Here is a 21,259-nt window from a genome sequence, read left to right on the forward strand (position 1 = left end):
GGGGAGGGTTTTTTGGAAGGGACATCCTGCGTGACACTGCAGTGCCACTCCTAGATGGGCCCGGTGTTTGTGTCGGCCACTAGGGTCGCTTATCTTACTCACACAGTCAGACAGCTACCTCATTGCGCCTCTTTTTTTCTTTGCGTCATGTGCTGTTTGGGGAGGGTTTTTTGGAAGGGACATCCTGCGTGACACTGCAGTGCCACTCCTAGATGGGCCCGGTGTTTGTGTCGGCCACTAGGGTCGCTTATCTTACTCACACAGTCAGACAGCTACCTCATTGCGCCTCTTTTTTTCTTTGCGTCATGTGCTGTTTGGGGAGGGTTTTTTGGAAGGGACATCCTGCGTGACACTGCAGTGCCACTCCTAGATGGGCACGGTGTTTGTGTCGGCCACTAGGGTCGCTTATCTTACTCACACAGTCAGCTACCTCATTGCGCCTCTTTTTTTCTTTGCGTCATGTGCTGTTTGGGGAGGGTTTTTTGGAAGGGACATCCTGCGTAACACTGCAGTGCCACTCCTAGATGGGCCCGGTGTTTGTGTCGGCCACTAGGGTCGCTTATCTTACTCACACAGTCAGACAGCTACCTCATTGCGCCTCTTTTTTTCTTTGCGTCATGTGCTGTTTGGGGAGGGTTTTTGGAAGGGACATCCTGCGTGACACTGCAGTGCCACTCCTAGATGGGCACGGTGTTTGTGTCGGCCACTAGGGTCGCTTATCTTACTCACACAGTCAGCTACCTCATTGCGCCTCTTTTTTTCTTTGCGTCATGTGCTGTTTGGGGAGGGTTTTTTGGAAGGGACATCCTGCGTGACACTGCAGTGCCACTCCTAGATGGGCCCGGTGTTTGTGTCGGCCACTAGGGTCGCTTATCTTACTCACACAGTCAGACAGCTACCTCATTGCGCCTCTTTTTTTCTTTGCGTCATGTGCTGTTTGGGGAGGGTTTTTTGGAAGGGACATCCTGCGTGACACTGCAGTGCCACTCCTAGATGGGCCCGGTGTTTGTGTCGGCCACTAGGGTCGCTTATCTTACTCACACATTCAGACAGCTACCTCATTGCGCCTCTTTTTTTCTTTGCGTCATGTGCTGTTTGGGGAGGGTTTTTTGGAAGGGACATCCTGCGTGACACTGCAGTGCCACTCCTAGATGGGCACGGTGTTTGTGTCGGCCACTAGGGTCGCTTATCTTACTCACACAGTCAGCTACCTCATTGCGCCTCTTTTTTTCTTTGCGTCATGTGCTGTTTGGGGAGGGTTTTTTGGAAGGGACATCCTGCGTGACACTGCAGTGCCACTCCTAGATGGGCCCGGTGTTTGTGTCGGCCACTAGGGTCGCTTATCTTACTCACACAGTCAGACAGCTACCTCATTGTGCCTCTTTTTTTCTTTGCGTCATGTGCTGTTTGGGGAGGTTTTTTTGGAAGGGACATCCTGCGTGACACTGCAGTGCCACTCCTAGATGGGCCCGGTGTTTGTGTCGGCCACTAGGGTCGCTTATCTTACTCACACAGTCAGACAGCTACCTCATTGCGCCTCTTTTTTTCTTTGCGTCATGTGCTGTTTGGGGAGGGTTTTTTGGAAGGGACATCCTGCGTGACACTGCAGTGCCACTCCTAGATGGGCACGGTGTTTGTGTCGGCCACTAGGGTCGCTTATCTTACTCACACAGTCAGCTACCTCATTGCGCCTCTTTTTTTCTTTGCGTCATGTGCTGTTTGGGGAGGGTTTTTTGGAAGGGACATCCTGCGTAACACTGCAGTGCCACTCCTAGATGGGCCCGGTGTTTGTGTCGGCCACTAGGGTCGCTTATCTTACTCACACAGTCAGACAGCTACCTCATTGCGCCTCTTTTTTTCTTTGCGTCATGTGCTGTTTGGGGAGGGTTTTTTGGAAGGGACATCCTGCGTGACACTGCAGTGCCACTCCTAGATGGGCCCGGTGTTTGTGTCGGCCACTAGGGTCGCTTATCTTACTCACACAGTCAGACAGCTACCTCATTGCGCCTCTTTTTTTCTTTGCGTCATGTGCTGTTTGGGGAGGGTTTTTTGGAAGGGACATCCTGCGTGACACTGCAGTGCCACTCCTAGATGGGCCCGGTGTTTGTGTCGGCCACTAGGGTCGCTTATCTTACTCACACAGTCAGACAGCTACCTCATTGCGCCTCTTTTTTTCTTTGCGTCATGTGCTGTTTGGGGAGGTTTTTTTGGAAGGGACATCCTGCGTGACACTGCAGTGCCACTCCTAGATGGGCCCGGTGTTTGTGTCGGCCACTAGGGTCGCTTATCTTACTCACACAGTCAGACAGCTACCTCATTGCGCCTCTTTTTTTCTTTGCGTCATGTGCTGTTTGGGGAGGGTTTTTTGGAAGGGACATCCTGCGTGACACTGCAGTGCCACTCCTAGATGGGCACGGTGTTTGTGTCGGCCACTAGGGTCGCTTATCTTACTCACACAGTCAGCTACCTCATTGCGCCTCTTTTTTTCTTTGCGTCATGTGCTGTTTGGGGAGGGTTTTTTGGAAGGGACATCCTGCGTAACACTGCAGTGCCACTCCTAGATGGGCCCGGTGTTTGTGTCGGCCACTAGGGTCGCTTATCTTACTCACACAGTCAGACAGCTACCTCATTGCGCCTCTTTTTTTCTTTGCGTCATGTGCTGTTTGGGGAGGGTTTTTTGGAAGGGACATCCTGCGTGACACTGCAGTGCCACTCCTAGATGGGCCCGGTGTTTGTGTCGGCCACTAGGGTCGCTTATCTTACTCACACAGTCAGACAGCTACCTCATTGCGCCTCTTTTTTTCTTTGCGTCATGTGCTGTTTGGGGAGGGTTTTTTGGAAGGGACATCCTGCGTGACACTGCAGTGCCACTCCTAGATGGGCACGGTGTTTGTGTCGGCCACTAGGGTCGCTTATCTTACTCACACAGCGACCTCGGTGCAAATTTTAGGACTAAAAATAATATTGTGAGGTGTGAGGTATTCAGAATAGACTGAAAATGAGTGTAAATTATGGTTTTTGAGGTTAATATACTTTGGGATCAAAATGACCCCCAAATTCTATGATTTAAGCTGTTTTTTAGTGTTTTTTAAAAAAACCACCCGAATCCAAAACACACCCGAATCCGACAAAAAAAATTCGGTGAGGTTTTGCCAAAACGCGGTCGAACCCAAAACACGTCCGCGGAACCGAACCCAAAACCAAAACACAAAACCCGAAAAATTTCAGGCACTCATCTCTAGTTTAAATAGATGTTATCCATTTAAACTAACAATTTCTGAGTGGTTTTTGGGGAAAAAAATTGTCAGTTTAGTGGGTAAGCAATAGAACACCCCTCTTTTTCACATCATTATACACCAACTGTTTATCTGGTTCTTGGGCAGACACTTTGATTTGAACAGGCTACTTTTGGGGCCATTTAGAAGCACCAGGAATTGCACAACTTATTATGACCAAAAGAAAGACCTTTTAATAATGCTTAACTGAAATTAGTTCAGAGAGGGTATAGTCAGTAGAACTGTGTGTCGCAGAAAGCATAGTGTGTCATTGAGGGGGCGTGTCATGCTCTGCCCAAAGGGGTGTGTCTAACTCCACCTATGGGTGTATCTATTGCCCATAGGTGGGAGTTAGGTTATTAATTAGGGGTCTGAGAGTCAGATGGGGGTAGAGGAAAGTGAGGTGGGGAATTAGGGATCAGTATAAAATGTAGGAGAGGGTATGAGAAGGCTGTTACACAGGAGAGTGCTCAGAGAGAGAAAAACAGGTAGGGGGAAGTTAGGGATATTACACAGGCAGTGTGCTCTGAGTGGCAGACTGAGGTAGAGGTCAGTTTAGGATGTAGTAGAGAGAAGGAGAGGGATATACTGTAATACAGGGAGAGTGCTCTTAGTGGCAGAGTGAGGTAGAGGGAAGTGAGGTGGGGAATTTGGGATTGGTATAAGATGTAGAAGAGAGTAGAAGAGGGATATAACACAGAGTGCTCTGAGTGGCAGAGTGAGGTAGAGGGAAGTGAGGTGGGGAATTTGGGGTCGGTGTAAGATGTAGAAGAGAGTAGGAGAGGGTTATTACACAGGGAGAGTGCTGTAAGTGCCAGAGTGAGGTAGAGGGAAGTGAGGTGGGGAATTAAGGGTCGGTGTAAGATGTAGGATAGAGTAGTAGACATATATAACACAGGTGGAGTGCTCTGAGTGGCAGAGTGAGGTAGAGAGAAATTAGGTGGGGAATTTGGGGTCAGTATAAGATGTAGAAGACAGTAGGAGAGGCATATAACACAAGGAGAGTGCTCTGAGTGGCAGAGTGAGGTAGAGGGAAATGAGTTGGATAACTTGGGGTTGGTATAAGACGTAGAAGAGAGTAGGAGAGGCATATAACATGGGCAGAGTTCTGTAAGTGGCAGAGTGAGGTAGAGGGAAGTGAGGTGGGGAATTTCGGGTCAGTGTAAAATGTAGAAGAGAGTAGGAGAGGGATATAACACAGGGTTAGTGCTGTAAGTGTCAGAGTGAGGTAGAGGGAAATGAGGTGGGGAATTTGGGACCGGTGTAAGATGTATAAGAGAGTAGGAGAGGGATATAACACAGGGAGAGTGCTCTGAGTGTCAGAGTGAGGTAGAGGGAAGTAAGGTGGGGAATTTGGGGTCGGTGTAAGATGTAGAAGAGAGTAGGATAGGGATATAACACAGGGAGAGTGCTCTGAGTGGCAGAGTGAGGTATAGAGAAGTGAGGTGGGGAATTTGGTGTCGGTGTAAGATGTACAATAGAGTAGTAGAGGGATATAACACAGGGAGAGTGCTCTGAGTCACACAGTGAGGAATAGGGAAGTTAGGTATGGAATTTGGGGTCAGTTTAAGATGTAGAAGAGAGTAGGAGAGGGATATAACACAGGGAAAGTGCTCTGAGTGGAAGAGTGAGGTAGAGGGAAGTAAGGTGGGGAATTTGGGGTCAGTGTAAGATGTAGGATAGAGTAGTAGACGCATATAACACAGGTAGAGTGCTCTGAGTGGCAGAGTGAGGTAGAGAGAAATTAGGTAGGGAATTTGGCGTCAGTATAAGATTTAGAAGACAGCAGGAGAGGCATATAACACAAGGAGAGTGCTCTGAGTGGCAGAGTGAGGTAGAGGGAAGTGAGTTGGAAAACTTGAGGTTGGTGTAAGACGTAGGGCAGAGTTCTGTAAGTGGCAGAGTGAGGTAGAGGGAAGTGAGGTGGGGAATTTCGGGTCGGTGTAAAATGTAGAAGAGAGTAGGCGAGGGATATAACACAGGGTTAGTGCTGTAAGTGTCAGAGTGAGGTAGAGGGAAATGAGGTGGGGAATTTGGGGTTGGTGTAAGATGTATAAGAGAGTAGGAGAGGGATATAACACAGGGAGAGTGCTCTGAGTGTCAGAGTGAGGTAGAGGGAAGTAAGGTTGGGAATTTGGGGTCGGTGTAAGATAAAACACAGGGAGAGTGCTCTGAGTGGCAGAGTGAGGTATAGAGAAGTGAGGTGGGAAATTTGGGGTCGGTATAAGATGTACAAGAGAGTAGTAGAGGGATATAACACAGGGAGAGTGCTCTGAGTCACACAGTGAGGAATAGGGAAGTGAGTTGGGGAATTTGGTGCCTGTATAAGATGTAGAAGAGAGTAGGAGAGGGATATAACACAGGGAGAGTGCTCTGAGTGGCAGAGTGAGGTATAGGGAAGTGAGGTAGGGAATTTTGGGTTGGTGTAAGATGTAGAAGAGAGTTGGAGAGGCATATAAAACAGGGAGAGTGCTCTGAGAGTCAGAAAGGGGTAGAGGGAAAGTAAATAGGCTCATATATTTCTACTATTAGCTGCATGTAGTAGAGCAGGCCTGGCCAACCTGTGGCTCTCCAGATGTTGTGAAACTACACATCCCAGCATGCCTTGCCACAGTTTTAGCATTCCCTAATAGCAAAACTGTGGGAAAGCATGATGGGACTTGTAGTTTTACAACAGCTGGAGAGCCACAGGTTGGCCAGGCCTGTAGTAGAGTGTGCGAAACACGTATACAATACAAATAAAATGCTCCCAATTCTCAGAACCTACTACTTAATTTTTTTTAACGTATAGGCCACTTAGGGTTTGGGAGGAGAATATGCTGTTGCTAAATCTGCCGCAAGATGTAAAACAATCACGGCTCAGACTCCGGAGTCTGCTATTCGAGGCAGCCACCACTACCCACAACCGTAACAATGTTAAGTGTAACAATGTCACGTCTCATGACATCCTCTCATCCAGGCCTCACCCTGTCACATCCTAACTCATGCATGTGCAGTTCAGATTCCTGACAGGGCAGGGGAATGTGGGGGTTTTAATTAACTTTACACTGAACCGAGAGTCTCCTGCAGGATGCGGGAGGCTAGGGAAATATGCCCCTTACCCATATAGTGCATAGCATGCACCCCTCTTACCCACACAGTGCCCAGGTTGCACCCCCCAATACTCACACAGTGCCCAGCATACAACCCCATCCCCCAAGTGCCCAACTTGCAATCCCCATAGCCACAGTGTCCAGCATACACCTCCATACCCACACAGTGCACAGCATACACCCTCCATACCCACCTGCTTCTAGAGACTCTACAGTCAGGTTATATTGTGTAGTAAGGTGAGACAGCATCATGGCACAGCAGGGGAATCGGGGTTCATAATTAAATTTCTGGGGCAGCGGGGGAACATACCCTGAACTGGGAGCCTCCTGCAGAATGTGGGAGAATAGGCACATGTGTTGTTTTTATTATATCCAGTGCCATCATTGCAATTGATATTGGTGGTCATTCCGAGTTGTTCGCTCGGTAATTTTCTTCGCATCGCAGCGATTTTCCGCTAACTGCGCATGCGCAATGTTCGCACAGCGACTGCGCCAAGTAAATTTGCTATGCAGTTAGGTATTTTACTCACGGCATTACGAGGTTTTTTCTTCGTTCTGGTGATCGTAATGTGATTGACAGGAAGTGGGTGTTTCTGGGCGGAAACAGGCCGTTTTATGGGAGTGTGTGAAAAAACGCTACCGTTTCTGGGAAAAACGCGGGAGTGGCTGGAGAAACGGAGGAGTGTCTGGGCGAACGCTGGGTGTGTTTGTGACGTCAAACCAGGAACGACAAGCACTGAACTGATCGCAGTGGCAGAGTAAGTCTCGAGCTACTCAGAAACTGCACAGAGAAGTCTTTTCGCAATATTGCGAATCTTTCGTTCGCAATTTTGATAAGCTAAGATTCACTCCCAGTAGGCGGCGGCTTAGCATGTGCAAAGCTGCTAAAAGCAGCTTGCGAACAAACAACTCGGAATGAGGGCCATTGTTTGTTGACTAATGATTTGTGATTAAATCATGGACCATACTATCTTTTTATTTTAAAACAGTTTAACCATGGTGCTAATAAAATGCAAATAATGTTTACTGTGACTTGTTGACCAATTAAGCTTTTCTATAAACTTATAATAACATCCTAAGAGGGACACTTAGCAATATACACACGGTGTCCTTATTTGAATAATCAGGAAGAGTTGGGATGCTTTACATTATCATTTGCATTACACATGGAAATAAAGGGAACATCCTGTAACTCAGCAATTACCTGTATTACCTTTCACTTGGCTGAGTGACTCCTATGACTGAAGACATGAACAGCACTATGGGGGAAGAATATAACATACAGCACTTGGCTATTCATGTTGCAGCAGGAATTACATTCACAGCAGGATTAATGATAAATGGATTTATTGTTGCTGTGAATGTCACTGACTGGATGAAACAAAGATCTGTGACCTCTACTGACCAGATTCTCACCTCCCTCGCAGTCACAAGGGTGTTCTTTCAATCTGCCTGCCTGTTGCACATCTTTCTTCATTATCTCTTCATAGAAATTAGTATTATACTTAACATAATTATGTATTATATTTTTGCAGTCTCCTTTTACACCAGCATCTGGTTAGCAAACCTTCTCTCTGTTGTCTTCTGCCTGAAGATCTGCAACTTCCACAATGTCTTCTTCCTACGTCTGAAGATAATGATATTACAGAGGGTCGTCCATCTGATCATTGCTTGTGTGCTGGTGCCCATTTGTTACAGTTCAACATATTTTATGATCTTTACAATTGAAATCCCTAAGAATTCAGCAAACAAATCAAATAACTGGGAAATAGATGATAAAGCAGTTCTTGTGTTTTTATTGTGGGATATTGTCCTGTTTCTCATGTTCTTCGTGTCAACAGTCCTTCTTATTTCCTCTTTGTGTCATCACGTGAATAGGATGAGATGTGACAGAGCTGTACCAGGACAATTGGACACTTATTACAAGACCATAAAGTTCTCAGCTACTTCATTTCTTATCTATGCCTTTTATTTCATTGCATATATGACTACATGGTTCTATAAGGGATCACTTGATGATGTAGGAATTAATTTTAGCTTGAGTGTCTTACCAACTCTGCATTCTATGTACCTGATCTATGTAACAGCCAGGCTACGGTGCCGGTTATTCACAATTGTCCAACATGGAGCCAAACGCTGGATCTGATGCAGATGTGGTTATCACGAAGCTGGAGAACCATCATTCAGAGTTTTGAGAAAGGTCCATAGAAGCAAAAGTTATTGTGATCTAACTGTATATTATAAGATATTATATACATAAAATATAGACTAAATATCCTGACATGTTGGATACTGAGGTGTCACAGACTAATTAAAAGCTTAATCCATCTTATTTGTGAAATCTTCATATTTATATATTTATTAAGGACACTTGTGGTTGTATGCACACCCGCTCCGGTGGTCAGATTGTTTGGAGGCCGTGTACGCCCTCCCCCCAGTGAAAACCCTGCCATGATTGTCAGCTCCGGTAACTGGATCACATCAAAACTCTCATCAAAGCTCTCCTTTTGTGGCCACCTCACCGGGACTGCCAGCCAGGTACAGCGCCGCTACGCGTATAACCAACGCCGCTGGTGCTTTAAAAGACTCTACATCAATACCTCTGTGCGGCAAAGGGCTGAGCTTACAAGTCCCGAGAGAGGTTCACAGATGATGATTCCATCTATTCATCAGTGGTGAGAACTTTCAATATAACATCCGGGGTCTGAGCATAGCGTACTCGATATAACGCTAATTACACTTACCTGGACTGAAACTCTTTACAACCGAGGAACATTATAGTTATCTTGGAATATTACTTTGCATACCTTTGAACAATATCAGTAGCAACATCAGCCTTTATATCAATTTTTTACTATCAGAGATCTTTTTAATGTAACTGTGATTTGATTTGTATAAGTAATTAAAATGTCTATATAATTCTTTAAAGCGCTCCTTATCATTGGTTTATATAGCATCAATGTGTTCTTTTATATATTTATTAACCTGGAATATACGATCATACTGAAGAAGATGGGTTCTACTCTATGGTCAGTACACAGATGAACATCTTGTTTATCAGTATGTGGGAACAAATACTATACTGGAAATGGATTCAACTTTACAATGTTTACTAAACAGAGATAAAAAAACTTCTTAGTAATCATGCCTTATTGACATTTGGCAGAATGGGCCTCATTAGCAACAGATTAATGTAACTCTTCTTCTGGAATGACCCAAGCATCTGAATTATCTTGGGGCTTTTAGTTTGCATGTCTACTCGGAACGTTGGTTTGTAGCAAGAAATTCAAAGTTGATGTCTAATTCATGAAGAATGGAAACAGAGATGTCTATCACTGCAGAATATAGGGCAGGGGGGAATACTGCCTGACTACTGGCAGGAGAGCTGGGCCAGAAAAAGATTTTGCCCTGGAGTAAAGAACAAACTGAAGTGAGGCATGACTTGAGATTTATTTACATCCTCTATATCCCATGGTTGGTAAGTGCACATTCTCATATACAATAATATTGGATAATAAAACAAGCAGATGATTAGTGATAAGCTGATGTTTAGAATAAGAAAATGTATTGAAAGTCTATAAAAATCTACCCACTTTATATATGCCACAAAATTAAATGTAAGATAGAAACATAGAATTTGATGGCAGATAACAATCTCTCTGCCATCTAGTCTGCCCCTTTTTATCCTTTAGGACCTCTAAGCCCTTTTTGAACCTTAGTTCATTGTGAGGATATTCATACCGTATGTCTACCCCAAGCATTTTTAAATTGCTTTACTGTCTTAGCATCTACCACCTCTGATGGGAGACTATTCCACTTATCCACTACCCTTTCTGTTAAGTATTTTTTCCCTTAAATTTCCCCTGAACCTCCCTCCTTCCAGTCTCAGTGCACGTCCTTGTGTTCTAATACTTTTCTTCCTTTGAAGAATGTTTCCCTCCTGTACTTTGTTAAGACCCTTAGTATATTTGGCAGTCTCTATCATGTCCCCCCTTTGACTTCTCTACTCCAAACTATACATAGTAAGATCTTTTATTCTTTCCGGGCAAGTTGTGTGATGTAGGCCATGCATAATTATAGTTACCCTTCTTAGTACACTCTCTAATGTATTAATTTTCTTCTGGAGATATAGGGGTCCATTTAGTAAGTCTTGAATGGAGGTAAAGTTGACGGAGATAAAGTGCCAGCCAATCAGCTCATAACTGTCATTTTTCAAACCCAGCTTGTGACACGACAGGAGCTGATTGGCTGGCATTTTATCTCCATCCACTTTACCTCCATCCAAGGCTTAGTAAATAGACCCCATGGTCTCCAGAACTGGACACATAACTTTTGTGCAAGAATTTTATACCATGTAAACTTTCCAAAGGTATAACATCCCTAAGTACTGTAAGTCCTGGAATCTTGGTGACTCTCTAACCTGACTCTTGTGTATAATAACTGCATTATTCCTTGGCAGGATGCTTCTGTAGTAAATAGGGCTTGTGTGTGATCTGATGTAGGACTTTGGTAAATGCACATTTGTTTCACTTCTAATGCACTGTTTATGTAGGTCTTTTTCACAAATATCGCAATTCAATATAGCTTGTTGTAGCTAACAGCAACATTGTTTAAATTTGGTTATCTTGATACAACCAGATACTTTTAGATACAATTAGTTACAGAATTTTGGAGCTACATAAATTACAATGTGCCATTGTGATGCTGATGTGTAAGATACAAAGATGGCATCTGTGTGAATCTAACTTAGATACTTTTTTGACCTTCATTATCTTCTAAACACATTCACACGCAATATGTTTTTTTATATAAGTGTATTGCCAAGAATTGCCAAATATTCTCTGTAAAGTGCTGCGGAATATGTGTGTGCTATATAAATAACTGGTAATAAATAAAATATACAGGAGCAACAGGGCAATTGTCACTAGAGTTGTATATATACTTTCTTGGTTCTGTCACAGTCTTTATTTGATTTTCTAATATTTAGAGTGTTCTGTAATTTGCGAGCCAATTTGAATTATTTTCAAATAATATGTAGAATTAAAACTGTAATGAATAACATTGGGTTTACTTCACCGTGAGTTGTAGTTTTGCGAAAATTCACGAAACTAAAACTCCTTCCACTAGCATGCAAGGGGCTGCCCAGCACAGGGCAAGGAAACCCCCACATTCCAGGTCCTTCCCCCCCCCCGCTAAAATGCAAGCGCTTTGCTAAACAGCAATGTGCTTGCATCTTTAGAGTAGCCCCCTTCCTGTGCAGCCTAGCCGAGCCACCATATTTTGGGCCCCAGCGGCTGCATGTGACATCACACAGCCATCGTGGCCCACCCGACAAACGGACTAGACATGCCTCCGTTGTCCGGAATGCGCCTCCCCCCAATGCCTTTCGATGACCACAAAATGATGCCATGCCACTCCGTCACTACAGCCTGTCAGCACTTAGACTGTGATCGATTGCAATTTAAGTCCTCTGTGTGCATGCACACATGCGCAGAAGTGCAGAAATTGACGCACTTCAGCATATGCAGCTAAATTAGGCCCATAGTGCATACCATTAGATACATTTTTCTGTTGTTATTTATAATTCAATATGAGTATCAGGGAGTGTGCCCCCAAATCCAAGGATTTGCTTCTTTACAAATAAAATATTACTCACCCCTATATCATTTCAGCACATTACTGTGATATGAGTATGAACGTTCTCTTTTGTTTGTATGGAAAAATGATCTACCACAGTGTTAGGACAGTGTATCAGACTATTTTATCACTCTGTCCACTAATATGGTATTTGTTTAATACAGAATAAAGGTATTTATACTGTTTAAGGCCTATTTGCTATCAAACATTGAATGAGAAGATCTGTAAAATCAAATAGCATGGCCACAAGGATTGAACATGTAAGACATGGTTCCCCACTTTTTCTCTTTGTAGGGAGGGAGGGAAAACAAGAGAAGTGACATAGGCATAGGTGTATATATGTTTGGGGCAGTGCAATTAGGAAATAAAAATGTTATGTACATAGTGACGTAAAATGAAGGTATAAAAAACATGGTGCCATACATTAGGAAGCAAGACAGGACCTGTAGGTACCAGATTGGGTGTAGGGTGATGCAGAGGTGATCATTTAGCTAGGTCTCCTGGGGGGCTGCGCTACCAATAGTACTATAGTACATCTTGTAGGACATTTTATTAACTGGCGTGGCGATGGAACGTTTAGTTCAGAGGTTCTCAAACTTGGTCCTCGTGGGCCCACACAGTGCATGTTTTGCAGGTCTCCTCACAGAATCACAAGTGAAATAATTAGCTCCACCTGTGGACCTTTTAAAATGTGTCAGTGAGTAATTAATACACCTGTGCACCTGCTGGGTTACCTGCAAAACATGCACTGTGTGGGCCCACGAGGACCAAGTTTGAGAACCTCTGGTTTAGTTAATCCCAGTCTCGTGTCCTCCCAAGACCCCTCATGAGGAAATGACCAAGATAATTGTCACACACCATATCAAGATAGTCTTGAATGGAGAGAGCAGCAGAATGGAAGATGCTATAAACATGCCTTAGATATAGGGCAGTGCTTCCATATTCATTGAAAAGGGGTAAGGGTGCAAAGAATTGGGGCTAGAGGAAATATTATACCTAAAAGTTTCAAATGGGCCAAGAATACTACTGGGAGATTTTTCTTGCAGGTCTGATGAAGTACAGCCAGTGGTCAAGGTCACAAAAACCAGTAGGGAATATAATGTCTGCTTCAGTCAATATAGATACCTTATTGGGAGAAACTCCACCCAGTAGATTAAAAAATAAGGTCAGACAGTGGAGACAGTCAGCTGTAGTAGCATACCTGGTTTATAAGGTTAAAATGAGCGGACTCTTAATGAACAATCTGGTTGTGTGGAAGGGATTGTAAAGTCTCGACATCCAGAAACATAAGAAACATAGGGAATATTCTTTTGCTCATCTCCATTTTTAACATTGTGCTGGCATGTGCACTAGAGATACAGCAGGTGGTGTGAAAGTTGGCGTTCATGATGTGAGCCTGACATCCTCTTTTCTAATTTTAGCTCAGATCAAAATGTTGAATGTTCAACTAGCACAAACTTACCATACTTCTAAGAACACACGCATTCATAGTGTACTACACTTAAAATAACTTTTTTTTAATCAATATGAGAATAACTATAAATGTACTCACATGAGGTTGAACAATTGGCATATCAATATATCAGGAAAGCCTATGTTGAAAAGAGCATTTGCTTTAATTGTCTTGATTGAAGTTGCCCTAACTGTCTTGATTTGTTGCAGTGGTTTCCATAGTCAACTATTAATCTCTATTTTTAAAATTGATAATACTGCATGGAGCTTCCAATGAAAATACCTATAAAGTTTGACCTTCTAACCCTTTTCTGAACCCATGATAATCATGGTCCACACGTATAGCAGTCCCAGTTTTACTTACAACCAGTAATGTGGGCTACCAGTTCTTCTGTACATGGGTACAAAAGGTCAGATAATGGAGAAAATTTAAAGGAAAGTTAAATAGAGTGGTTTCATCAAAGTTATAGGTTCAGGCAGAGTTAGTAGAAAAAAAGATCTAAAAATGTATAAAGCTTCAAGGCACGAGGAGATAATTGTAGAATGGAATCTATTGACTTAATTTTAGAGAGTGTAGAGATCATTCTTCAAAACACTAACCTATTCTTTAAATGTGAAAAATTTCCTTCAATACATTGGGACAGCAATGGGCACCAAGTTTGCCAAAGCTGCACAAACTTTCTCATGTGGGTAAATGTAAATGCCTAAGAACTGCAAGTTCCAGTAAGTGCTTGATGTATTAAACTAGCATTCTTTTAAAATGCAAAAACCAGGTTGGCTCAGCCTTTTAAATGAATGCTACTTTTAAACATTGGACAGATTTCCTAGAAACTCACTGATGCATACAGTTCACAGATTATTACAATTATCCCATGATGGTTTTGGAGAGTATTAAATTATTCGTGGGCACTTGCTGCGACTGGAGGAGAGAAAGTTCCGAACGCAACGGAGGAAAGGGTTCTTCACTGTTAGGGCAATCAGGATGTGGAATTCCTGCCAGGGGAGGTGGCAATGGCAGACTCTGTAATTGGATTTAAAAAAGGAATGGATAAATTTCTGAATTAAAAAGCTATCCAAGGTTATAATACTTAAAATATCAAAGTGGTTAATCCGGGGGTAACATGAGTTGTAGTAGCTAACTAGTCATAAAACATTATTTAGCAAGTATGTAGAATCATCACAACTTAAAACAGGTTGAACACGACGGGCAAGTTTCCTCTATTCAACCTCAAATACTATGTAACTATGTAACTATATGTTACTCTGGAAGAGTGCGACTTTGGGAATAAACTAGCTGTCTATCCAATTGTTACTTTGACAAAGATTTAATCAAATGGAGAGGGACCAAAGAAGACCTTGAGAAGTTCAGCACATTTCTGAACATTAACAACATTAATATTAGTTTACAATAAGTTTTAATACTAGGTCCGAACATTTATGTGGGAAATAACATCATTTAGAAATACCTGTATGTCATAATAAACTTATGGATTCCAAAAATTACAGTATATGCCTGTGACCAGTGAACACTATGTTATTTGCTTAATGGATTTCCCAAAAGCCAAATCATTGGGATGCAGTCAGGATGCCATCGGTCGGTATGCTGACAGTCGGAATCCCGGTGCAGAAATCCCAAGTCATGAGCAAAATGCCGGCACTGGTACTCTAACAGTGGCCGAAATGCAGACAATGGTATCCCAACAGCCAGCATCTTGATCGTAAGTATGCCATCCACTTTTAGTTTTAGCCCACAGGGAGGGAAGTTAGGGATTGGCACCTCCGGGGACAGTTAGGGTTAAGCTTTGGGGAGAAGGTGTAAGGTTTAGGCACCCCCAGGGACGGTTAGGCTTAGGCTGAAACAAACATCTTTTCTTCCTGACTGACTGTTTAATGGTGGAACACAAATGACATATTCCACTGATGAAACCTGGAAATGCTGGTTAATTACAGGCCATTGCATAATGGAAGGCTAATTAAAGGTGTATTTAAACCCATCAATGGACCTGGATGGCATCCGTTATTGAAGAAGGAAACTTTATTTGAAACGCGTTGCACAGAGGACATGAGGGGGACATAAAAGCATACTTGCCTACTCTCCTGGAATGGCTGGGAGGCTTCCGAAAATCATATGGTTCTCCTGGCCCCCTGGAAGAGTGGGAAAGTTTCCCAGCCACCGCCACCTGCCCGCAAACCCTCTGCCACCATGCACATCCTCCCACACCCGTGGCCCTGCCCCCTTGCCCGACAAGGCCTGTAATCTCGGCATTGGGTGGCAGGGTGGGTCCGCAATGATCGGAATTTGTAGACACACTACTGCCCCATGGTTGCACCCCCAGTGTGCTGCACCATGCCCCCTGCCTTGCCAAGATGGCTTCCTCCTCCCAGAAGGGGTAGCCACAATATCGGCAAGCATGTGTAAAACGGACTGTGACTACCACTGTTTGGACCCATTCTCCTTTAAGCCATCTATGGTGGTGCCAAGCTAATTGCCCGAGACTACAGAAGGCTTTACTAGCATAGCCCACTACACCACCAAACAAGGGTGAGAGAAGGAGAGGGTTTTACCCTGTCCCGCATGAATTGTTTACATGTGTATGTTTTTATCTTTATTTATACCTGTCTATGCATGTACTTTTCATGATCTGCATAATTCATTCTGTTTTTATTCATGGTAAAAAGGTCATGGTAATACTGGTAAAGACATTTACTTAAGGATTTAGTGCCTATTATTCTCACATTATTTTCTTGAAGTCTTGCTATTGTAAGTTGGTGTTCCTTTCTGCTTGTGAGAGAAAGACTAAAGTTTATTTTGCGCAATTACACATCTTTTTATTATTTGCCACACTATTTTTCATTACGTTTGCAATGTTTTATTATGCATATCAAAAACACATATGTTGCTGTCAAATACTAAAAGCGGTCTTTTTGCTAGGGCCACTGGAATACAAGCTGGAGGAAAGAGAGTAGCACTCTATACCCAGTTGCAGATATCCAGAAACAGAATTAACAGTACTTCACTTCTGTTTGAAGTCCATCATGCATTTCACTGGCAAGAACCCGGAAATTGCCAATATGGAGCATTCTACTGGATCTCCAGTGTGAGATTCATTGTTTAAGTGAAATAGAGAACAATGTTTAATCATCTTGTTAGGACCTGCACCTGTAGACTGTTGGGCCTCTCTTTAAAACATAAAGTACTACTACCTGTTTGTTTATATAATGTAATCTGTACATTACTACTTCCAGCTCTGCCTTTGTGAACCAGAAGGTATTAACATTGGGTGTATATAAGAGCATCATGTTTTACACTTACACACACTGCCCTGAGGAAGTCAGTCATGAAACACATTGGTAAACTACACTGTGAAGGTGTGTAAGGTGCAAGGATTGTATCCAGATTATCGAACATTGCAAGGAGAAGGTTGTAAAGTGCAAAACTATTTGTTATCACACTCTAATGCTGCTTTCTGGTACGGTTCCTAACTGTTACCAATGCTGTTCATCTATTTCTTGTTTGATAGAATAAAACCTGTTTTAAAGATACCATGTTAGGTTTTGGATATCTCTTATCTATGCATGTTGATGAGATGTTCTTATGAAGCAAGCCCACCTACATGTACTGTTTGTACACAGAGAAACCTATTAATAATGTTCATATATATATATATATATATATATATATATAAAAAAAAAAAAAAAAAAACAGGGCTATAAATTAATAATGGCACCTGTAAAAACATGTGGTTACTTTAAAAGTGTTTACTGCTCTTTTAAGAGTGTGTTAGGGTAGCCGGTGGAATGTATTAAAAGAGAAGGTCTGGGAAGTCCAATTCAGCTATCCCTGACTTTCTCTATCTGGTGAGTCTGGGCCATCCACTTTGCACAGCGTGGAATTCTGTGATGTCCAGGACCCGGGAGCATGTCAGATGGAGATGACGCTACCTTGGGTCTCCAATGCATCTAGGCCACGATCGGCTGCTATTGGTGATGTCACCAGAAGTGAAAGACTGTATTAGCATCAAGTTCTCTAGCGTACAATGCATTTCATGCATTGGAAGCTACCTGGCTTCCCCACTTCCTCTCCTCTGACCTCCCCACTATCATTCTTGGGGACTTTAGCATCCCTATTGACATCACTAAACCAGGATCCACTAATCTTCTTGCCCTCTCTTCCTCCTTTGGCCTATCTCAATGGACCTCTACCCCAACTCAAAGTCTCAGCCACTCCCTTTATCTTGTCTTCACCCACTGTTGTGATCTGTCTGACTTCTCTAATTTTCCCTTCCCCCTCTCTGACCATCATCTACTCTCATTTACCCTCTTTTCTACTCCCCTTCCCCATGCCCAGACCCACAATCACCAGATGCAATCTTGGTTCTCTTGACCCCGCTGTCCTGCCCCAACCTCCTTCTATAACTTCTATAACTTCACCCTTACCTATGCACTCAATTCTGTCTCCTCTGTCTTCTCCGCCATTCTAAAACCCAATCCTGGCACTCCAAACTGACCTGGTTCCTGCAAAAATGCTCACATACTGCTGAGTGTCTCTGGAGGAAATCTCACTCTCTGGTGGACTTTCTCCATTTCACGTTTATTTTCTCTTCCTACTGCACTGTCCTCTCCTTCATCAAGCAATCCTTTTTCTAATGACTATGATTAATCTAATCTCAGTCCTCGACACCTTCTTTGGCACTTTCAACCCTCCCATCTTACTCTTTGCCCTTGACTTTGCCTCCTTCTTCCCCTCCAAAATTAAAACAATCCACCGTAAAATCACCTCCTGTCTCACCTTGGCAGCCCCGATGCCTCCACCACCCTCTACCTCCAACCAACCCACCTCGTGTTTCTTCCATGCCACCACAGACAAGGAAGTCTACTCCCTTATCTTATCCTCTCCCACCTCTACCTACTGTACCCCTGGACCCCCTCCCTTCCCGTCTCCTCTGCTCCCTTACTGTCTGCTCTCACCTTGCTCCTCTCTTTAACCTATCACTCTCTACCGGCATCTTTCCCTCACCATTCAAACATGCTTTAGTCTTACTTATTCTTAAAAACCTAACCTTGACTCTTCCTCACATGGTCATTCCAGCAAATAAATTATGTTCTCAGATTCACATGAAATATGGTTATTTATTTTCTAACTTTTTTGTACAGTCTGACATAAATTGAGTAATTGGTTCCTTTGAATTCCTGATACTGGTACAAGTTGTTGTCTCAGGAATGCTTCTTTATAGCCTGTCTGAACAAATCTATGTTTCAAATCTCTACTTTGCTCTTCAAAGGTTTCCTTTGTGGTACAATTTCTGCAAAATGAAACATACATTTGTTCAGAAAGGCTATAAAGATGAATTCCTGAGACAACAAATTGAAGAAGTATCCAAAATTCAAAGGAAAACTTAATTAAATATCATACAAAAAGAAAATCTGATGTCCATATGAAGACATTCCTCACACAATTAAGACATCAAATCACTAATACAGATACTGAAACATTGGAATATCTTATGTTTGGACACTGATTTGCGAGACATTATTCCAGAAAGACCCAGAATAATTTACAGAAGGGCTAAGAATTTAGAGCAAAATTAGTAAAAAGCTTTATTCCTGTGGAGAATAAAAGAACATCAACACTGTCAAAAGGGTTCCATTTTTGTTTACATTGCTCAGCATGCAGAAATCAAGGAGGAACTATTACAAAACCAATTACACAATTTATGTCAAACGGTACAAAAAAGTGATTTAATGTTTTTTTCATATTTCATGTGAATCTAAGAACATAATTTATTTGATGGAATGCCCATGTGGCGAAAAAAACATTGGTAAAAAAAACCAAAAAAACTGAGAATACGGCTGGTGAAACATATATATAATATAAAAAAGGGACTATTAACCCACAGCAGGTCCAAACATTTTATAGAGAAACATCAAAGCAATCCCATGGGTTTAAAATTCACAGCAATTGAACAATTACACCAAACTGGAGAGGAGGAAATATAAGTGGAAACTTGAGGCAAATAGAAACAAAGCGGATTTAGTCACTACAAACCCCCCAACCATTTGGTCTTCATACACTGTAGATATTGAACTTAATGGATTCATGTAATCTTTATAATACATATTTTTTTGTATAGTGGCACCTGAGAATTTTTTTTTATTAAGGCAGCATGTGATTACAATCTTTTTTATCTACTTCTGGCTAGACTTCCGCTTTTTTATCCTGTTTATGCAAAATTGGAACAATAAAGTTATTTTAAAGTTACAAGTGCCCAGGTGGGGCATGAAATGTGTTGGATGCTAAGGAACAGGTCATGGACATTATGGAGTTCCATGCTGTGCAAAGCAGATGGTCCAGATTCACCAGCTAGGGAAATTCAGGGATAGTTAAAATTGGACTTCTGGACCTTTTCTTTTAATACATTCCACCGGTTCCCCTGACACACTCTTAAAATAGCTGTAAACATTTTTAAATTAACCATTATTTTTACAGGTGCCACTATTAATCTTTAGTGCTCTTTCTTATTTTATATATGAACTAATTTTAATAGCGCTGCTTTTCCATTCCAAGTGCAGGATTCCCATTCCTTCATATACTATTATTGATTTTTGACAAAACTGCTTTACTGTAAGTATAACATTACTTTGGGAATCCCTCCCACAGAATTTTTGCTATTTTTAATAATTTTTATTAATTTTTTTATTGTACCCACTTGGTAGTCTCTATTATCTATTCTATAAATGATCATCGTAGGACTTTTTAAAAAAACAACAACAGAGTAATTGTAACAACAATCGCTTGACAGAGCCCAATAGAGGGGGAGTCTTACCTGTCCAATTAGTCAAGATCACCTTCTTGGCAACCATAACAATCATTGTCAACAAAGGTAACATAGCTCATTTGTGGACCCCCAGCAACCAATTGTAGAAATTGTTACACAATAGATCCAATGGGTCATGGTTAGATTACGGGAAAATAGGTCATTAATAAAATACATGAGTTTGCCCCAAAATTTGTAGATCTTCCCACAATCCCATAAATTCTGAAAAATAGTGGCAGAAGAAAAACGACATTAAGGACATTGACCGGTTTTCTCCTCAACCATATGACATCTCTGGGCTTGTGATATGTAAATACGATGTAAAACCATGAGTTTCATCTCTTGTAAAGAGGCGGAGGTCAAATACCATAGAGTAACATCATAATATTTAAATAAAGGATTGTGTGATTCCAGTGACGGTATCACTTGTTGCCAACTAACTGTAGTGTTGGACCACATCGAGTTCGGCATAGTTTGAAATAAAATAGTAGAGAGTGATCTAGTTCTATAAATCGTAGAGGCAGAAGAAGTAAGCAATATACAGTAGCTAGATCATCTCTGTCCCTGACAGGGGTTATAGGGGAAGGGAGAGTATGTGTGAAATAACAAACTTGTAAATACATAAAAAAATAAGCGTTAGGGAGATTACATTTCTGTTTGAGTTTTTGAAAGCAGAGCAAAGAGCAACCGGGATTGAAAATATCATGCATTGCCGCTATGCCTGTAGTTCTCCACTCTTGGTATTTAATGTTATTAAGACCTGGTACAAAGGAAAGGTTCCTCCAAATGTGGTAAAAGAGGTACTATGAGGGTGGCAACATAATTTCTGATGTATTGCCTGCATTGGAAGGTAAGTATCCCTGAAAATGATGTTAGTCAGTGCACTTGCGGAAAGGGAGGAGGGAGGGGCATGCAGCAGGGTAATAGGGACTAAAGAGAGACAACTTCAAGTCTAAATTAGTGTAAAAGCTGTGGTTACTTATATTAA

The 21,259-nt window shown here is 42.2% G+C and overlaps 1 protein-coding gene across 1 annotated transcript; it reads left to right on the forward strand.

The window, feature by feature from the left end:
* Window positions 1-7,604: 7,604 nt before the first annotated feature.
* LOC134910810 (taste receptor type 2 member 43-like) lies at window positions 7,605-8,513 on the forward strand. Its single transcript, XM_063919194.1, has one exon. It carries the CDS (start codon window positions 7,605-7,607, stop codon window positions 8,511-8,513), a length of 909 nt encoding a protein of 302 aa, XP_063775264.1.
* Window positions 8,514-21,259: the final 12,746 nt, after the last annotated feature.

This window comes from Pseudophryne corroboree, chromosome 4 (genome assembly GCF_028390025.1).
Source record: "Pseudophryne corroboree isolate aPseCor3 chromosome 4, aPseCor3.hap2, whole genome shotgun sequence".
Taxonomy (NCBI): Eukaryota; Metazoa; Chordata; class Amphibia; order Anura; family Myobatrachidae; genus Pseudophryne; species Pseudophryne corroboree.

Coding starts and splice junctions, on each gene's coding strand:
- LOC134910810 (XM_063919194.1), top strand. CDS start 7,605: ATGACTGAAGACATGAACAGCACTATGGGGGAAGAATATAACATACAG.